General features: G+C 36.7%; 1 protein-coding gene across 3 annotated transcripts in view; it reads right to left on the minus strand.

Annotated features, from left to right (window-relative positions):
• Positions 1 to 21,757, minus strand: part of vps54 (VPS54 subunit of GARP complex) — a 163,731-nt gene that overhangs the window by 73,322 nt on the left and 68,652 nt on the right. For all 3 annotated transcript variants that reach the window (XR_007933614.1, XR_007933615.1, XM_028820123.2), the window contains exons 4-9: positions 20,768 to 20,852; positions 20,455 to 20,489; positions 20,244 to 20,375; positions 9,201 to 9,586; positions 4,259 to 4,385; positions 226 to 333 (exon numbers count right to left, since the gene is read on the minus strand). Coding sequence is in view for 1 of the 3 variants with exons in the window: in XM_028820123.2 (XP_028675956.1) it covers positions 226 to 333; positions 4,259 to 4,385; positions 9,201 to 9,586; positions 20,244 to 20,375; positions 20,455 to 20,489; positions 20,768 to 20,852 (873 nt within the window). In the remaining 2 variants the exon portion in view is untranslated. The remainder of the gene's footprint in view (positions 1 to 225; positions 334 to 4,258; positions 4,386 to 9,200; positions 9,587 to 20,243; positions 20,376 to 20,454; positions 20,490 to 20,767; positions 20,853 to 21,757) is intronic.

Here is a 21,757-nt window from a genome sequence, read left to right on the forward strand (position 1 = left end):
TTTATCCACAGAAACCAAATAATATAATGACAAATGTTTTTATAAAATAAACTTGTTTCTTTTTAAATACTAGTAGAAGTGTTTACTTTTCATGCCATTAAGAAGATGTGATGAAATGACTTCAAAGGCTAAAAGTGTCAGAATTTTTTCTTGACCCTTTTAAACCAAGTCTGAAATTACACAAGAATTTCAAAATTAGTATTTCTTACCAAGCCACAATCTTACCTGTTTTATTACATTTTTTGCGGCAACAATCATTTCTTCCCTATAGATCTCCAAAAAATGAAGTTTTCTTTGTTTTAATAATCCAAGTACCAAGCATACTAGCTTTTCCTGAAAAAAAGAAAAAAAGTTAATGTCTGAAATACTGCACATTCACATATATCTAGATTACTATTGATTTTTGAACAAGCCAAACTCAAACTACAACACTTAATAAACTTGTAACTGAACTGGGAAACTAATAACAACTCCTATTATTTCTACCCAAACTGACAATATTAAATTTGCTTGCAATAACCACTCTTTCAGACACATGTATATTTAATATCTCAGTTGAAAACAAGCCATAGGTTTAGTTGCAGGCTAATAATGTTGGAAATATTGCTAAAAAGGTTTTGATGAAAAAAATCATCTATCCATTAATTTATATGTTTCCTAACCAGGTTATCCAGGTCTGGCTTGACCAGAGTGGTGTCACTTCTGATAGCATCAGGTGCAATGCCAGAACCAGCTAAAATTCTTGTACATATACTCAAGTCACTTACACTCAAATTCAACTAATATGCACATCTTTAGAACACATTACTAAAAACAATGTATCTGAAGAAAAAACAAACACAGAGACAAGAAGAACATGAAAAATGTGAAGAGGCAATGACCAAACTGGGATTTAAAGCCAAGACTCTACAGCTAGGGAGAGCTGTGCTATGTGACTTATATGTAAATCATGTGATGCTGTGATATTCTGATTTTGTGTACTTTTTTCTGAATCACTAAGTGTTGAAGAGACTAAGATCTAAGATCTTGTCCATCTTGCACATTCTTCTGTAGAACACCACTGGCCAGTTGCCAAAATATAGAATTGCAGCACATGCACTTGGCAGTTTTGTAATATTTTAAATTATTTCCTACGACATATTCTACTTTTATTAAGAGATAATTAAAAATATATGATCTTTGTAATGCTGATTTCTAGAAAAAGAATAGAAACAAGCTAGCAGCCTTTAATTTTCATTTCAAAATTAGCCATGACTAGCTGTCCCCCACGGCTCCGCCCATGTAATAGTGAAACAGAAGAAACTTTAAAAAATCAATTAAAAAAATGTCATTCTAGCCAAGTGGAAGGTAGGTACACTCCAATGTTGGCACTGTATCTGATCATCTTCAGCTCTGACAGGAGAGCGTTCCCCACATGGGGAGAAAAACACATAGCGGCAGTATCTCTAGCGATCAGCAGCTATCCTCTAAAATACACGTACCTCTGATCTCTGTCTCAAAAACATCAAACGTTACTCCTTAATAATCTGTAGATGGTAATGTCTGTTGAACAAACCGGTATCGCTTGGTAAGTGGAGGCAAGGTACACTCTAACATGTGGTGAGAGGTAGACTGACTCAAACGGAGGGTGGCACGTGAGTGAAGAAGGCCCCGCCCCCTCCCATCCCCTCGGCCTGCAGCTGCTCTCTCAGATTTGCATAAATACATCAGTACCACAAACGAACTATGATACTTAGCACGATGAGAGAAGTCGCAAAATCAACAGGAATGTTCAAGCAAATTATAGAAAAAACCCGATCTAAGTAGTTCTCTCATGAAAAGTGGACAGACATACAGACGCTGGATTAGATAGATAGATAGATAGATAGATAGATAGATAGATAGATAGATAGATAGATAGATAGATAGATAGATAGATAGATAGATAGATAGATAGATAGATAGATAGATAGATAGATGTGTCTGTCTTATTTTCAATTGCATTTATGGAACAGGAATAGGCCATTTTACCTTGATCAAAAGAATGATTAATAGAAGATGAATGAATGTCAGGAGATGGCTATTGTTTATCATTTTAACAAATTAAAGCAGAAGGGAGTACAGAGGGGGTGGCACGGTGGCGCAGGGGGTAGCGCTGCTGCCTCGCAGTTGGGAGACCTGGGTTCGTTTCCCGGGTCCTCCCTGCGTGGAGTTTGCATGTTCTCCCCGTGTCTTCGTGGGTTTCCTCCGGGCGCTCCGGTTTCCTCCCACAGTCCAAAGACATGCTGGTTAGGTGGATTGGCGATTCTAAATTGGCCCTAGTGTGTGCTTGGTGTGTGGATGTGTTTGTGTGTGTCCTGTGGTGGGTTGGCACCCTGCCCAGGATTGGTTCCTGCCTTGTGCCCTGTGTTGGCAGGGATTGGCTCCGGCATACCCCCGTGACCCTGTGTTTGGATTCAGCGGGTTGGAAAATGGATGGATGGATGGATGGGAGTACAGAGGAAGGCACCCCAGTCAAGTTACAGTTAAATAATTATGGTGTGGGCGATGTACAGGGTCATCTAGTATACCGGATAAAATTCTTCTGCTATGGTGTTCATAAGAACTCTTTTATTGGTAAGCTAAACATTAGTTGAAAATGTGTAAACACATTAGAATATAAAATACAAAATATGCAGGCAAAAGGAAACAGGAATTCTGATCTTTATGGTGGTCTTAAAAGCTTTGTGAACTAACTTGTATGTGAATGGTGTTTAGTAAGGTAAGCCCACCCCTTTAAGAATACTGCACAGAGTGTTGTGCAGTTCAACCGGATCGATGTGTCAATGCAAACAGGAATTTTGGACAGGAAGAAGACACATCTTTGTGCAAGATGGGTCTGGCTGTATACAATGTGAGCTGTAGAGCTAAACCCTAGACAAGAAACATGTGACCTCCATGTAACCTTGTTTATGTATAGTGTGGAGCTGCACATCTTCCAGTAGCTGCAAACCATGTACTGTTATCTTCTGTATTTGTTTGGTTGCACAAGCTGGAGGCAATGCAAGTATGTGAGTGACCAATGAAAAAGTCTATATCTTTCTTGGTTTGAGAAAGGTGAGTACCCGCTATCAAATCTATTTGAATAACAGAGCATTAACAAGGATTACAACAGATAAGTGAGCTAGTGTGCATAGTTAATCAGAAGTATGTGTTGTTATAAAAATGTTTCAGTCTGAAAAGTGTGTACAAAAACATACCAGTATATATTGAAACAGTCACAATTTTTAACCATACTATGATATGGAATTTTCGCAATATCACCCTCTGTTTGCATGTTTTCTCTTTGAGAACAAGTGTGAACATTCTGCTAAAGAAATTTGTAAGACAGAAATGTGTATGATGATTAATAAAATACAGTGGATAGCAGAGGAGATCTATTTGTTTAATTCAGAATGTCAGCAAGACAGACTCCTTTTATGAAAATAGAGAAGTACCAATAATGCATCAACACTTGTAAATTGCCCTTTATCTCTTTCTGTCCAGTTATGCATTTAAACAATTAACAGCACAGTTTTGCCGATCCTGAATTAGCACATCTTTCCACCTACCCCCAACAGTGAATTCTTTTTAAAAGACATCTCTGAGGTGCTAGAGTAGAAAGCAAGCTGATGTACTAGAAACAAAGCTGAAATGGTATGGTTTTTAAAAAAGAATCATCTGCTTGTAGTCACTTCTTTTATATATATATATCTAGGTAGTTCAATTTAAATTTTTTTTTCAAATAAAGCAGGCCAAGAGACAAATAATTAAATCAACAGACATGCCATATAATAATTTAAAATGACAATAAAAAATAAATCAATTAAAATAAGTGCTCTGTTAGATTCTTTTAAGTTTTGAAATTTAAAAAAATGTTAAACCGGCAATCTCATTTCCACTTGTCTTTAAAAAACACAAGACTTTCAGTATAATCATGAGCACTTAATTTTTATCTCATTTTCATGTATGTATGAGAAAAAGTCTATGTTTGGGGAGGTACTGATTGAGATGTACAAAGTGTTTTTGAAAAAAGAACTCGGTTTTAGAAAGACCAGTGTCAACAGCCTTCAACATTGGTTCATCATTATTTATGTATATTTCAAATGCATTATCTGTTTTAAAAATTATTTCATACAAAGCATATATTGATTCACTTTAAAAATAACATTTACTTTATTTGCATAGTATTGGCAAAACAACAAAAAAAAGTTGAATTACAAATTATTTAAACGTCCAAAAGCTGAAATAGATTTTATACCTCCTCTAGGACTTGATTTTCTTCTTCAAGTGATCTGCTTAGATCTCTTCTTGCATATGTGCTAAAATCTGCTATCATCATTTTACCTATGAGCTTTTCAAGCTCACACAATTGCGATCCTAAATGCCTATAAAACACAAAAAAGACATTTTTACAAAACAGCACATAGAAAATCAAGTGTAAACAAGAGATAAAATAATATTACCAGAAAAGGTTGCTTAAATGAAATTTAATATTAAAGTTTGGGTTGTTGTAAGGTTTGGAATCAACAAGAATTTCATATTTCTTTTATAAAAATTGACAGTTTTTAATTAAAGTACCATTATATTAAAGAAAAAATATTGCAAAGACTAAATTGCAAATGGTCATTTCTGATTGTAAAGGCTGAATTTATTTATTCACACATGACTACAAAGCTCCATTATCAATAGCCATTATGCCAGTGTCTGAATGCTAAACTTTCTTAGCTAATACTTAATAATCATTATTAAATACTAATAGAGAAACCTCTAATTCAATTAGGACAGCTGAAACCTGTTATGCCATTTAATAAAGCAAGTAAATTGTCTTTCCATGGGTTGCAAGACATTGATATTTCTATAGATCTGGATTTAAAAAAATGGCCAAAATCTAAGCGGCTGGTTTAGTGAAAGGATAGTACTTATGCTTGACAGATTGCCAAGAAACTGTATGTTGCATCCACACACCTTAAAAGGTCTTCAGCTTGCCATTTTCTTTACCTCCTTGCCTCTAATAAAGCGAATGGCTTGGGCTCAGAATTCTATGTTATGATAGTTAAGCCCGAGTCAGACTCAGGATGACGCTTAATGATCCACTTTACAGTGTAAAGCCGGAATAACTCTGTATTCTGTTTCCATCTTGTGGATGAAATAACATCATGCTGCAAAAAATATTTCTATGCATTTCTCCACTCTAATGTAATTCATCAATATTCATGAGTGGAGCACAGCCTTCAACCAAAGCACAATGGTATATAAATGAGAAGCTACTGTATAAAGCCAGTTTTAGAACAAACTGAAGCATAATCATTAGCTGAATTAAGCATAGTGATGACAATGTGAAGTGGTCATCAGATGTTAACACAGACAATGAAACTGATTTAATAGGCAGGCGGTGGTGTAGTGGTTAAAGCTTTGGACTTCAACCAGCCTGACATTGCAGGTTCAAATCCTGCTACTGACGCTGTGTGACCATGAGCAAGTCACTTCACCCACCTGTGCGTCAACTGGCAAACCAAAATAAATGTAACCAGTTGTAACCTAAATGTTGTAAGTCGCCTTGGATGAAGGCATCAGCCAAATAAGTAAATGTTAAGAAGAAAAAAAAATAATTGGTCCTTTGAAGCTTCACTGTGGTGCAAGTAGCTTTGTTGCAAAAAGACTGCTATCAATTAGGAGGAAAAGAAAGACATTAGCCCCCTAAGCACTGTTACTAAATAGTTACAGAACACCTACTAATAACCATGAAGGTTATATTTTATTTCTAATACAACATGAATGATTAACTGTTGGGTTAGGCATGACATAAGGCAGACCTATTCAAATGGTGGCCCACAGGCCACATGCAGCCCAGAAGCAACCTCTGAGTGGCCCAGCCCGTGATCCTGCCAGGGCACCACACTGCAACTAAAACTGTCTGAAATGCAACCAAAAATAGGCTTTGGCAATTATTTTCTACCAAGTTCACCAGTGATGAATGCAATCATTGAAACTTTAAGCTAACTGTATTGTAACAGATGCAAAAGGCCATTTTTATTTTGTCGTTAATATATGTGTTGGTACGGGCTCCCCGTACATATTCCTGGGCCGCATAAAGGGTATTTTATATCCTGCACTGGGTGTGAGGGAGTTGCGGTGAAAATTACGTCAGACTTGGAGACGCATGCGGGAAAATATTTCTAAGTACACAGCGCTGCTGATGGGCCAACTGTATACTCCAAATGGTGAATTTAAATGAGAGGCTGGTTATGCTTGCATCAGAATAATGAATGAAGGGCAGAATATGACGCAACCGGTCATCAAAACAAAAGGTAGGCAAGCAAAATATTTGAAATTCATCTGCCCATCATATAGGTCCCTTGTTATGAAAATATCTGTGCCCTGTGGAATTCAGTTGTCCCTTTTGATTTGGCGTGGCACACTAAGGTGTGATTGTCACCGATCTCCTTATATTTCCATGCAGTTTCTCTTTTGATTTAACACATACTCCATGCAAAATGTAGGTCTGTCCATCAGTAAACATGTACAAGCAGTTGCCTGCCCACTGTTTCATTACACACAGCAATGTGATGAAGTCTGTGTTTTAAGGTTGACGGTGTATTAGTCTCGTTTTACCAGGGTGCTTTGCGATTGGCAGCGTATGGTAAACTTTTGTTAAAATTGTATCAGAAGTGGCACTTTGTTAGTTGTTACTTCAGTCGTTTTGGCGTGCGCACTATATGTTCTGTTGCCAATAAATTCTTCAACAGAAGAACAGAACAGAAACATGGAAAATAAGATTCAGTAAAAAAAAAAAAGGAAATAAATAATAATAGTAATAATTAGAATTAATAATTCATTACTTGACACCCAATAACTCTGTACAAAGACATTGTAAAGACAAATCATTGAAACAAATGCACCAATCCACTTTCACGCCATACATGGTGCCTTGCTCTTTATTCATACATTTATTCAGGTAGTTTTTTTCTGGGGGGCAGGGAAACAATTTCAACAAGAAAAGGTTTTATTGTGGAACTCAAATTTAATCTCTGCCATATGAGTGATTAAAACTGTGTGAATGAAAAAGTTTAAGTTCTATGGGAAAAAAAATCTCTGGCCTGTCATGACCACCCATTTAAATTGGGGGAGGATCACATATTTCAAAAGAGAAACAAACATTATTGCCAATACTATGCACTTTTTTTAATTTTATGCACTTTGAGATGTGCCTGGGTCAGATGTGAGCAAAATGTTTATTTTTTAATTTCAAAGTGGAAAAAATTATTGCTACTACCTCAGATTCTGTTCAGTTACAGCATTTTTATTTATATTTTTTAAAAAAAAAAAAAAGATTAAACAATACTTGTTATTAAATACATTAATTTGTGTTGATTTAAAATTTGTCATTACCTTCTTGTTACTGGTTGCTGAAAATGTCTGGCCCAGCTAAATTTCTTGGTTTGAAAATCTGGCCCAACTGAAATTGTAATTGGGTTATTAAAAATTGGCCAGTCTTAAACAGTTGTCTACATATCCTCTCTATTTAGATGTCCGTCACTCTGATCAGTAGGACATAAAAAGGTCAGGAAATCCTAATGTATATACAGGTATTTGTGATAAATATGAAATTCAAAATGCAACACTTGAACACCCCCTTATCCAACAAACCCACACTCCTCCCTCCAATACTGTAAAAATTGTGTCTACAGGTCAAAAAAAAAAAACACAACTCCAAGATAATGTGCAGGACAAGTCTGCTTCTTGGCTATACTTTTTAGGTTCTCTCTGTTCCTGTATTTATTTTAAAAGGGAGAATGAAGGTCACTGATGATAATTCTGTCTGAAACAAAACCTTTCAATTGTTGATCAATATTAGTAAACACTAAAATGTAATGTTAGATATGTTCATTTTATTAATTGTTAACATTTGTCTTTGTTCCTCATGTTACTGTTATAAAAATGTAACTGTTCAAAAATCATGTAACTCTTATAAAAATGATGGTACACTAAAACAATTACCAAAACTGAAAATATTGTATTGTTGATGGATTGGTCCCTAGAGAGAGAGAGAGATGGGCATAACTGTGTAAACTTCTCACTGATGAGAGTAGGGGGGGAGAAAGATGACACTCAACTGTTAAAATACTCTTTTATGCAAAAAATGACTTGGTTTTGATTTGTGGCTTTTGGACACTATCTAGGTGGGGAGCAAGAGGGTGAGGTAACCTTGGACCCCAATGAAACTGACAGTGACTTTGAATTGGTGCTGGCAGGAGCTGAACAATGAAGAGGACTGACAAAATCACTATATCGAATTAATCTAATAGCTCTATTTCTTAGTGTGGTAGCAAAATACACTAGCACTGCGCATGAAATTCAAATGTTTGACAGCAGTCACCAGAAATCAAATTTTCAGTAAGTATTATATTTTGGAGTTTTCACAAGTTTCATTGCTTGGATTTTACAATATCTCCTGAAACCATTACCAGAGCTGCAAAAGAACAGAATTAATAAAATAAAAAAGAAGGCTGTTGTATACCCCCATACACGTAATAGGATGACCAACCTCTTTCATCTCCAAGGCACATTTATAGCTCTGCCCACTTCAGTATAGTTATTATTGGACCACAGCCACAGGACAAAGAAAACAGTGCTCCAAAATACGATCATGAATAACCACTTTGGAAATTTTACATTTAAAAAAAAACAAAAAAAAAAAAAACAACACACTAAAAAAACTCACATTTGCCTACATCTATCCTCCATTTCCTCATTAACCAAGCGTTATCTAGTTCACCACAAATATGGGGACAATATTTCTCACAAAAGCATATAACTCATCAATTCAGTTAATACTCAGATACTACAGAACACATTCAAATCTCACAGTATATTTTCATAGAAATTTCACTTTGCTCTGTTCCCTTTCACTCCCTGAGAAGTCTAATAAGATTTACGGTAAACTTCATTACTAAAAATGACACATCTCTTTTGTTCTCTTTGTATAAAATATACATTCATGTTATTGTATTTTCCCTTTTTCAACATAATACAATTTTGATTTAAAAAATGTTAAAAATCATTATTAATAAATGTTAAAAGAATATTATGCAATTTTATATTACACAACATTGTTATAAGCATTACTATAATTTTCCTTTGATAATGTTGCTCATTCAGTTTTCACTTAGTTTAATATTTACACAGTTCTATCCACTTACCTGAGACTATGTATGCCCTGAAGTTCCTGCTGCAGCACCTCCTGTGTTGTTGCAATTAAATCCAATGCTCCAACAAAATCAGAAGTAGACAACAGTAACTGTACTGTTGGTTGTGTTTGTTGGACGGTTGCCATTAGCTTTAATTTGTTGTACAGCGTAACACAGTTTTTTCTAGTCATTGCTTGTCTCAAAATATGTAAAGACTCTTTACACATAACATTATCAATATGACAGATTTTGTCACGAAGCACCTTTACAGCCTGGGAAGTTTCCCTGAGGTAGTCCTGCAACTCGTGCTGAGAGGTCATAGCATGAAAGAAGGCTTCAGATCGCAGAGAAATCTGATGTGCAATATTCACTTCTACAACGTCCAAGTAGTGGATCAACTGGGGGGGAAAAAAAAAACCTATATAAGTGTATATGTAGCTGTAAGCTATAAATGTATTTGTATTATACATTTTTAAATACAGTGTCACCTGCCAATAACCACATAACATTACCAAACCTAAATATTCTAATTTAGGGTCAAACCCAATCCTGAAAGTACTGGAATTGCCAATCAACCTAACCAGTATTTCCCTGGGGATATGTGAGGAAAAACAGTGTGTACCTGCAGGAAAACTCAGGCATAAACAAGAAGAAAGTAAAACTTCCATACAAAAAATAACCAGACACAAGATTCAAGTTCAGGATGCTGTGACTCTGAGGCAATGGCATATCTCAATGCAAGATTATAACACCCCGATCAAACTACTTTTTAGAAAAAGAACAGTTTCATATTTTACTTAAGATATTACAACATAGGTTGGGTTAATACTTTATCCAAACTTATAACACTCAAAATGAAAAAATATAAAATTAAGCAAGAACTGAGCAGAATCACAAATATACATGATTTGTATGATTTAGTTTAGCTAGAAGGTTCAATTACATCAGTAGCTCTTTCCAATACATAATGAACTCATGCTTTATAAAATTAGGAGCAATTATAGTATATACCTGTGTGGTATAGCAGGTCCACAGCTCAAATTGAAAAGGCCAGATTTAATAGATAATCGCCGCACTTGCGGCCTAAATGGGGACGTGGTAGTGTGGCCGAAGCGGTTCCCGGGAGCTTCATGATGCGGGTGGTCCTCGCTTAAGTGCACAGGTGAGGAGTCGTCCGCATCCGTAATTGTTGCCGGGAGCTGCTAATCGCCACACATGATCCACGTCCCAGAAATATATAGTAGAAGCTTGAGGAGGATAGAGGGGAGAAAAAAAAAGGAAAGAACAGGAACGGAGGTTAAGGGAGAAGGCAGCGGAAGGAAGGAGAAAGCCAGTTTGTGAGCTAGTGAGAGAGCCAGTTTGAAGGTTGAATGCAGCTGGTAGGAGAGCCCCGAAGGAGTGTTTGGCCAACTCTCAGGGGGGCCGCTCCAGCTTAGCAGTTTTGAGGAGCTGGAGTGACCGGTAGAGGAGATGACTTGCCATTGAAGGGAGTGGCAATCGAGGAGGTTTTGGGTGCGTTGAGCCCCAGTGTGTGAACGCCCTGGCCACTGGGGAGGGAACCTAAGTCTCGGTCTGGCTTGAGCCTTACGTAGCCAGGGATCGGTAGGCTACCAGACCAGAATAGGAGGGAGCTGCATTTGCTGGTAGGGCGACTCCCCTGTTGCAGGGCCCGTATGGGAGAAGCAGGGGAGCTACCGGTAGAAAGAAGAAAGCACCGGAGTTTTAAGAGAAGACTGCTCCCAGCCATTACCATTTTAACCTCGTTTAAAAAGGATGTATTTATTGGATTTTAACCTCCACAGTTCACCTGTTTTAACGGATTATTTATTTAAGAACTATTTGAGACACTGCACTTATTTATTTGGACACGTTTTTGGTTTTGTTTTTAATAGAAGCACTTTTTGCACCATCCCCTTGCTTCGTTGTTGATGTCTTCACTGTCTAGCTCATCGGTGACATTACCGATGGTGTTGGGTTCAAGAGCTCCCCAGAAGCCTAGATAGGAACATGGAGTAGAACCCGCATCTTCACCACCTGATAAACAAAATGTTGCTATCTTTTTCTCAAAGAATGAGCCATCTTCCCTCAAAAAAAGAGAACTTATCAATAACCAAAGAAAATGTAAAGTTTCCTCTTTAATCTTGTCAAAAAGAATGGTATACAAACTGGTCTCCTCCATGTTGATAGTCTTACTGAATGTTATCAATCCACTTCTGAACAGGTTATAAAACCGAAGTCACAAACTGTGTTTCTGCATAATAATAATCACTGCAGTAAAATTAATGTGAGGTAGGATTTTAGAAAGGCAACAAAGATAGACTTTCCCAATGGACATTCTAACAGGATAGTGTGGGTGTGTCTTGATTAGGAGAACCTATTCCAGTTCACTCTCCACAGAGTCCTCAGGAAAGCTTGTATGGAACAAAAATTCCACCAGTCAGGAGAATCTCAAATTTAGGATTCCTTCTTAGCTCTTCAGCAGACCAACACTTTATTCTTGCAAAGACACATCTGAGTAGTTTGTGGGAATTTGCCAGTTCTGTTAACGCATGCCTCCTAGCCTAGGAGCATCTGGAGACAGGATAGTATAGCCTTTGCAGCTGGGCATCCTAACACTATAACCCTCACCTGGATAAGCAGAAGAAATTAGATGTTTGTGGAAAAATATAAACCTTCTGTAGTGGCTATAAAGATCAAGTATTCACATAATTCCATGATTAATTAGGATTTAATGATATTATTAAATTCACCAGCAACATTCATCCAGTAATTATCTTAATATGCATTAAAAAATAAGAAACAACTATTAAGAAACTGCTGAATACATCTTCATGGTGTAAACCTAAATCCAGTTTTAGAAATAAATACTTCACATCCAAGATAAAATGCCATAAAAACCCCTTTCCACAAGTGCTGCAATAATCAGTACTACTGCATGTTGCACACAACTTTTGTTCTGTTGGTCAGTGAACAAATCTGAATATAGCACTATAGTGACAAACTATAGTGGAAGCAGAAGGCCAAATAGCTTCATTTTGAAATGTATCTAAAATCTGTTGAGTATACATTTACGAGATGTAACCGTTTATACAGAAAATGACAATTTATATTCCTGACATTGTTGGGCTCCTGAAGATAACAGAGGTAAAATATTGGGCATATACAGAATTCATCCTACAGAATTGTTTCGAAGCTTATAGACATAAGAAAATTGCACTTCCATTAGGATGAACTTCAAGCTTCAGTGACAACATTCTGCTGTAGAAAAATAGAGGGTTCTTTTTATTTAAAACTAGCAAGAGTACCCAGCGTTGCCCGGGAATCTATAACTGGTGAATTTCCCAAATGAAAGAAACAGAACACAGAAATAGAACAAACAGTTTTCTGATTCACATTTTATTGTAAGTTCGTCCACTTTGGATTGAGTTTAATTTTATTCTAATGTTGTTTCTTCTAATGTTGTTTAATTTTATTGTAAGGTGACCTTGAGTGCTAAGATTATAAAATGGGATTTTCTTATGACGAAATATAACCAAAACAATTGTTCAGCCTCAACTATGAAATGTAATACCCCGGGATTTGGTTTGGAGCGTACAGCGGCTTGTACAATCCCAAGCAGCACATGCGTGAGGCATCTTTATCCATTACTTCACTCCACAGCAGTGCCACTCACAATGTGGCGGCGACGTTGACATATGATGGTGCCGGTCATGCAGCGTTTAGTAATTCTATGTCTATGTTCGGCCTTCTCATACTTGGACATTTCCGCCATCTCTTGGCAATTTAAAGAAACATAGCAACTGGGAGCCCGAACGAATCGGGCTACAAATTCTACGTTTGTGAAATCCATACTTTCTCTGCAAAGAATTACTTGTTTTTTTAAGTCCTTGAAATGATTTTGTTATCATGGCACTGATTTGTGCTTAAAATAGACCTTTTCGGCTGATGTAATGAAGAGCTTCCTGTTTAAACGGGGCTGCAAGATGTGAACTCAGCTCTTCGGCGCACCTCATTTGATTTTTTCCGGCAAACAAATTTTCAAAACAAACCGTATTTTACGACTCTAATCAGAGTCAGAGTAATAATTATGTTGGCCTGGTCATTTTAGATCTGAGATCGGCTAAAATTTAAACAATGGCCATTGTTAATACTCAGCCGTCATTACTCAGTTTGCCAATAGATGTCAGAAGGACGGGTGCCAAAACCGAACTGCCCAAAGATAGATTTCAACGTACCAAGCAAATGGCAATACGTTCTAAATTACTTACGGTTCCGGAGCTGTTGAAGGGTTTAAGTCAGTCGGCGATGTTAGTCCTGGAAAGTACGCCTCACCAAACCAACGTTCCAAAAACCAACCGAACTTACTGTTATCTGCTCAAACCAACGTCGACTTACTATACTCGGCCATCCAGCGGCGTCACTGAAGCATTCGAACATTCTTAGCCAATCACGCAATACTGCGTCCGCGTTTGCCACGTTATGTTCTAACTACAGAGGCAGAGTCCCATTGCACGGTTCTAACTTGTATTGAGTTGGGGTATTGACGTGAACACCATACATACGGATACTATCAAATTATATATAAGGATTGTCTTGAATTTAAGGACAGCAAGTTACAAAAAGTAAGACATATAGTACAACATCCTTTCTGAATAAGAATTAGAGTACCCCAAGCTTACAATAATTCACTAATGACAACATTACCAAATGTAAGATCAAAACCTTACTGTTTCTAATGACTTAATTTTTTAAGAACTATTAAATAAAACAGGATATTCTCTTGAGCGAGATAATGCAGCAAGCTCTCAATGCAGTATAAGCCTAGGACTTTAATAACACTATCTGTTTCCATGATCTCAGAGTATCCCTGGAATACATTTGTTATTTTCTTTCTTCACAACTCCTGTTTCCTTTCCCACTGATTTATATTGAACGACTACAATTAAACCTCTTATCTACAATGAAGACTGGCTCAGAATGGAAAAACTCATTTTAGATAAGATAATAGACAGTATCTGTAAATTAATTTTATAAGTCTTTTCATAAATTACAGGAGTATTTAAAGGAACAAACCACACAAAAAATATATTTTTATACATTACTTACCTCACATGGTTTGTAGTGGTGGCCGAGAAAAAAAAAAGAAAATTTATATATAAATTTTATATATAAGTTTTATATAGACGTGTGGGGGGGCTAAGTCAGTCTGAACAGGGGGAAGGGTTATTGGTTGTAAAGATTTTACTTAAAATCACATGTGCCAGAAAGCTGGCCGAATCTTGGCTATCAAATGAGAACGCCATCAACAGACATTTGGACATAAATCCAGCATATGCAAACTTAAGAAGAACATGTTCATAATAAATAAAATCTTTACAACCAATAGCCCCCCCCCCTAATTTTTTTTGCTATATATTGCCTTTGATTCTTGTAAGTTTAAGCATTATCCTCTCATGAAGGACCCTGGTAGGAGCTGAAAGCTCAGGAATAAAAACTACTTTATGATACGTGATTCACTTTCTCCCTTTGTGGATCTCCAGCTGCAAATAATAATAATAATAATAATAATAATAATATTATATATATATATATATATATATATATATACACATATATACATACACACACACACATATACATACACACACACATATACATACAGTGCATCCGGAAAGTATTCACAGCGCATCACTTTTTCCACATTTTGTTATGTTACAGCCTTATTCCAAAATGGATTAAATTCTTTTTTTTCCCTCAGAATTCTACACACAACACCCCATAATGATATGTGAAAAAAGGTTAAGATTTTTTCAAATTTATTAAAAATAAAAAAATTGAGAAAGCAGATGTACATAAGTATTCACAGCCTTTGCCATGAACCTCAAAATTGACGTAAGGTGCATCCTGTTTCCCCTGATCATCCTTGAGATGTTTCTGCAGCTTCATTGGAGTCCACCTGTGGTAAATTCAGTTGATTGGACATGATTTGGAAAGGCACACACCTGTCTACATAAGGTCCCAGAGTTGACAGTTCATGTCAGAGCAGAAACCAAGCATGAAGTCAAAGGAATTGTCTGTAGACCTCCGAGACAGGATTGTCTCGAGGCACAAATCTGGGGAAGGTTACAGAAACATTTCTGCTGCTTTGAAGGTCCCAATGAGCACAGTGGCCTCCATCATCCGTAAGTGGAAGAAGTTCGAAACCACCAGGACTCTTCCTAGAGATGGCCGGCCACCTAAACTGAGCGACCGGGGGAGAAGGGCCTTAATCAGGGAGGTGACCAAGAACCTGAAGGTCATTCTGTCAGAGCTCCACAGGTCCTCTGTGGAGAGAGGAGAACATTCCAGAAGGACAACCATCTCTGCAGCAATCCACCAATCAGGCCTGTATGGTAGAGTGGCCAGATGGAAGCCACTCCTTAGTAAAAGGCACATGGCAGCCCACCTGGAGTTTGCCAAAAGGCACCTGAAGGACTCTCAGACCATGAGAAAGAAAATTCTCTGGTCTGATGAGACAAAGATTGAACTCTTAGGTGAGAATGCCAGGCGTCACGTTTGGAGGAAACCAGGCACCGCTCATCACCTGGCCAATACCATCCCTACAGTGAAGCATGGTGGTGGCAGCATCATGCTGTGGGGATGTTTTTCAGCGGCAGGGACTGGGAGACTAGTCAGGATAAAGGGAAAGATGACTGCAGCAATGTACAGAGACATCCTGGATGAAAACCTGCTCCAGAGCGCTCTTGACCTCAGACTGGGGCAACAGTTCATCTTTCAGCAGGACAACGACCCTAAGCACACAGCCAAGATATCAAAGGAGTGACTTCAGGACAACTCTGTGAATGTCCTTGAGTGGCTCAGCCAGAGCCCAGACTTGAATCCGACTGAACATGTCTGGAGAGATCTTAAAATGGCTGTGCACTGACGCTTCCCATCCAACCTGATGGAGCTTGAGAGGTGGTGCAAAGAGGAATAGGCGAAACTGGCCACGGATAGGTGTGCCAAGCTTGTGGCATCATATTCAAAAAGACTTGAGGCTGTAATTGCTGCCAAAGGTGCATCGACAAAGTATTGAGCAAAGGCTGTGAATACTTATGTACATGTGATTTCTCAGTTTTTTTTATTTTTAATAAATTTGCAAAAACCTCAAGTAAACTTTTTTCACGCTGTCATTATTGGGTGTTGTGTGTAGAATTCTGAGGAAAAAAATGAATTTAATCCATTTTGGAATAAGGCTGTAACATAAAAAAAATGCGCTGTGAATACTTTCTGGATGCACTGTATATATATATATATATATATATATATATATATATATATATATATATATATAAAATCTTATGTTTTCATGGAGAAGAGATAACGTTTCTCAAAGAATGGCAGCCTATAGTGACCAATGCTGGACAACAGCCAACAGTATTGAAAACATCAATGAAGAAATCTCACGGTATTAATGTTGCATAATCCACATCAAGTCATCCAGCTGCATGCTTCACAAAATGCATATTTTGTTTGGTAAAATATTGTTAAGTAAATATCTCTGGAAGAATAAAGCAGTCAACAAACAGTCAAAGTCCTTTGATAGGTGATCCCTTGTAGTTTTCAGTTGGCAACATGTATTGGTTCGTTACGCACTGTGCTTTTTGCTGCCGAAGCATTCTTCAAAAACGACGAATTCATCAATACTACGTGACACACATTCTGAATGCACTTCAGCATGCCTCCTAACAGTGATGTCCCAAATTGTAAAACAATTATTCAGTGGGTGGCTAAATTTAGACAGACGGGTACAACATTGAACAGAAAATCTCCAGGCCGACCTCAGACCATAAGAATGCCTGAAAACCTCCAAGCTGGAAGGGCATCAATTTTACAGTCTCCTAGACATTCAGCGTGCAAACATGCTTCTGCCTTAGGCATTTCCAATATGTGTTTGAGGAGGATTTTGCATGAGGACCTTAATTTACATCCATACAAGATGATGGTAGTGCAGGAACTCACTTAAGAGAGACAGAGAGCCGTAGAGAATTCTGTGTGAACATTCTGCAAAACGTATATCGAGATGCTATCATCATGTGCAGCGACGAGGCACATTTCCATTTGAATGGTTGCATAAATAAGCAAAACTTTCGCTATTGGGCCGAAACCAACCCTTGTGAAATTCATCAGAGACCCCTGCACAGACAGCGTGTTACATCATGGTGCGCCATGGAGGAATTTGGCATTGTAGGCCCTTACTTTTTTGAGAAGGGGGGAGCAATGGTCACAGTCACTTCAGAATATTACATTGAAATGTTAGAGAACTTTTTGCAGCCCAAACTAGATGACATGGATGTGGTGGATGCCTGGTTTCAACAGGATGGCGCAGAGATCCATGAAAGTTTGACGGTAGATGTTTCTGATTAAGCTGATCTCCCTGCATAGAGAGGTCGGGTGGCCTTCACGTTCACCTGATCTTGCTCCGTATGATTTCTTCTTGTAGGGTTATCTCAAATCGAAGAAACACACACTGACCTCAAAACCTTGAAGCCCTCAAGGGCGCTATTCACCACGAAATCACCACTATTCTACTTGAAATGGCCGAACGAGTCCTGCAAGCGTTCAGAAATCATCTCGAAGAGTGTATTGCTAATGATGGCCACCACCTTGAAGACATTTTTAAAGCTCAGTGAAATAAATTTATTTTGTATACCTTTTCTTGTTGAATGAAATGAAATGTATTTTATCTTGTAGCGTTTTTGTAGAATAAACATTCGAAATGTGATACTTTTTTGGCTCACCCTGTATTTAACAATATTTTAGCAAAAACTGCATGCATTTTGCATTTTCAGGGCATGTGACTGGATAACTTGACATGTGGATTGTGTGGCACAAGTAACGTGACGTTTTGACGTTGCTTTTGTCAAGAATTGGTCGCTGTAGTTTCCCATTCTTTCAGAAATGGTTAACTCCATTCTCCTTGTAAAAGTAAGATTAAAATGTTTTCTTGGCCAACATCACAAACAGCATGGGGAAAGTAAAATATGAAAATGCATAACTTTTGGTTGAAGTATTCCTTTAGTAAGGCATGACTATTTATGAAAGGATTATCTAGAAAACCAGTTAACATTTTTTAATACCATGTAAATATTTTTAAATTTACTTTTATTTAGAATTAAAAACTGACCATTTTTTCCCTACACATTTTCAATGTAAGCTACATTTCCATTTCAGTTATTCTACGGCATACAATAGGTATCAAGGCATAGGTAGCAGCAGCCCTGCCACAGAAGTGTAATTAATTTTGTTTATTTCTTTCCAATTTTCAAATTGAAAAAGACATACACTTGCAAGAAAATATTGGTCAAGTTTCGATTAACTGCTCCTACACATCAATAGTTTTTTTTAGTGAAAAAACAAGTGCAGGATGAGGTTCAGTTTTTGTTGAGACAGGAGCAGTTTAGGAGTGATAATGTGACATGGTGAAACAACAATGCGATACGAAACAGGTGATGTAATCATGTTAAAATATATAAGGAGTCTCCCAAAAAAAAAAAAAAAGCATAGTTCTTCATGAGCAAGGATGGGTCAAGGCTCACCAATTTGTCAGTAGAGGCATTAGCAATTAATCAAATGATTTGAGAACATTCCTCCAAGATAAATCGGTAGGATTTTGGGCATTTCACTTTGTACAGTGCAAAATATAATTAAAAGATTCAAGGATTCTGGTCAAATCTCAGTGCGTTAAGAGCAAGGATGAAAAACACTTTTGAATGTACATGATATCCAATCACTCAGACAATACTTTTCCTACAAGCTGTCATGCATCTGTAGTGGATATCATGACACTGATGTGGGAATACTTCAGTAAACCTTTTGTCAGTCAGCAACAGAAGCCATACATCAACATTGTTCTTTCTTGGGTTAATCTCATCTCAGATTGAAAGTAGCAGTAGTTGTAGTCTGACAAGTCAATATTTCAAAAAATTTTGGAAAAAACACCAGTTGTGATTTCTGGGCAAAACGGACCACCCAAGCAATTAGCAGCATTATGTTCAAAAAAGCTAGCATTTGTCATAGTATAGGTGTGTGTGTCGCTGCCAATGTCATGGGTAACTGACACATCTATGAAGGGCATTGTTAATGCAGAAAGATATCCAACAAGAAGTTGAAGTGTAAAATATGGCAACGAAGTCCCCATACAACTGCTCAGGTGAAAACTTACATAATGGATGAATGGGAGCAATTTCCACTTCGAAAAATTAACCAACTTGTGTCTTCAGTGTTCAAAGGCTTAATAATTGTCATTAAAAGAAAAGGTGACGTGACACAGTTATAAAACACCTCACTTAACATTTTTGGAGCGTGCTTGGGCAGATGTTTTTTTTTTTTTAAATTATATACAATATACACATCACAACACATTTAAATTCACAAGGTAAAAAAAAAAATCTAACGCGTGTGTGTATATTTTAAAGTAGTACAGGGTGAACAGACTTCACAAATTATTTCTTTTTGTGTTTATTAGCATTTTCCACACTGCCCCAATGCTTTGGAATTGGGTTTTATTTTAGGAAATATTTTTCCTCCTGCATTTACCATTAAATTGACTAGGTGACTTTTTTATCTAAATATATCTAAAAATATTAGAGATTCATGCTCCCATCTGTTCTTGAACCAGTGGGGCCAGACTTACTGTGAAAGCCTGCTGTAACTTTTAAAAATGAATTACAGTTAGCCAATGCAGTTTCATTTCTAATCTGCAATGGTAGATGATTGCTACATGAGTGATTTTCCTTTCACCTTTTTAATGTCGTAAAGTCTTTACCTGCACAAGTCTTTTCATTGCTGGCAATGTTATTTTTTAGGAAGTTACATTTCCTGGTCACACCAAAAGAACACAAAATATTAAGTCTAAATTTAAATTAAAAGTTTGTAGTATTGTTCTGAAAGATTTTTTTATAACAATTGACATTCAGTAATAAGTAATCAACTACTGCAGTTAGAGTGAAGAATAAAGATACCTAAGTGGTTCTCAGACAATTTAAATGCTGTCAAAAGCTAGTGGTCCTTTACCTTTTCTTGAAGTAACCTTGAAGACCCCACAACTCGACTGCCCTTACCGGCTGCTCCACTGAAGTGAGACCATGGCAACACCACATTAAATGTCAATGGATCATCCAAGGCAAAATCTGGTTTCATGAATACCTGAGGAAAAAGTTTGAGCATCAAATTAATATAGATGACAATACAATCAATTTAATGTTCAGGTGACCTGAAAAATTACCTTGGGTACTTGCTCCAGATCAGTTCTTGATTTATCTGTAAAACATTAATAGTGTAGTAACAATAGTGTAATAAATGCAAATTTGCTAAATAATCAATTTTTGAATATGAATTAATAAGGTATCAAAAAGAAGATACAACTTACAGCTTACCTAGCTATGTCTAATATAATCAAGTATACATGTAAACTCTCAATTACATCATGTCAAGGAGCTACCTAAATTAAATATTTTAAAGAAAAGTAAGTAACAATAGAATGTGCAAGATACCTAGAGCAACATAATAAAATGATTAAATAATTATAACTAGCATACCGTGGTTGTTTGAAAGAGTGCAGACAGTGCCAAGTTCATCTTTAGCTGGACAAATATACTTGCACCTTGCATGAATTTTTTCTCTCTTTCAAAAAAAAAAAAAAAATGTTTGTGCATTAGCCTGAAGAAACCCGCCATGGACTGTAGAACAGTTCCACACCAACGCAATAATCATTACTTGCAAAATAATGCAAAAATCACAAATGCATGGTTCACTTTTTCATATTTAAAAATACTTGAGAAAAATTATACTGTTCATTGTTATTATATATTGTTTGATCAGCTAATGAGGTCATTTGTCTCAATATACTAACCAGATACTTTATCAAGGTTCACCTACATGATTCAGAAGTGTGTTTCAGATTTTCATTACTCCATACATAAAAAAGCAATATCTATCTTTCATCATAAATGCATTTCTCCATATTTTCCCACAATATCTTCAAGAACATAACTGGCTACTTAACTAAAAGAATTCAACATGAGCAGCCCTATAGATGATTTAAGACCTAGACCAGTTCCCCACATAGCCCACTGTGTTAAAAATTAAAGTTTTTTATTTTTAATATCCTTATCCTGTTCTAGTAGGGCAAGCCCTTTACTCATTGGATGCACTTGCTTAAATGTCTATGCTCAGTTTCTAGTACTGCTTTATATTTTTGTGAAATGTTGTCCAAAACCTTAAATAATTCTCTACATGTGATTTCACTAGTATATTACATAATCTGAACATAAAATACTTTATTTGCATTTTAATTGTGCATTTTGAAGGCAAAGATAATGTTTTATCAACAAAAAAATGCTACTTTCTTTTCTAAGGTGACTTCCTCTAGGACAGAGTTGCACATCATGTAGAGTATTTATAACTGATGTTTTCTTGCCAATATTAATTAATTTCCACTTCTGAATATTAAGCTATTCCTCTAAAGATTGGTGTTATCTTCAAATTTCCCAAGTTATGGACTATACCAGAATCTATGAAGAATAATA

This window comes from Erpetoichthys calabaricus, chromosome 15 (genome assembly GCF_900747795.2).
Source record: "Erpetoichthys calabaricus chromosome 15, fErpCal1.3, whole genome shotgun sequence".
Taxonomy (NCBI): domain Eukaryota; kingdom Metazoa; phylum Chordata; class Cladistia; order Polypteriformes; family Polypteridae; genus Erpetoichthys; species Erpetoichthys calabaricus.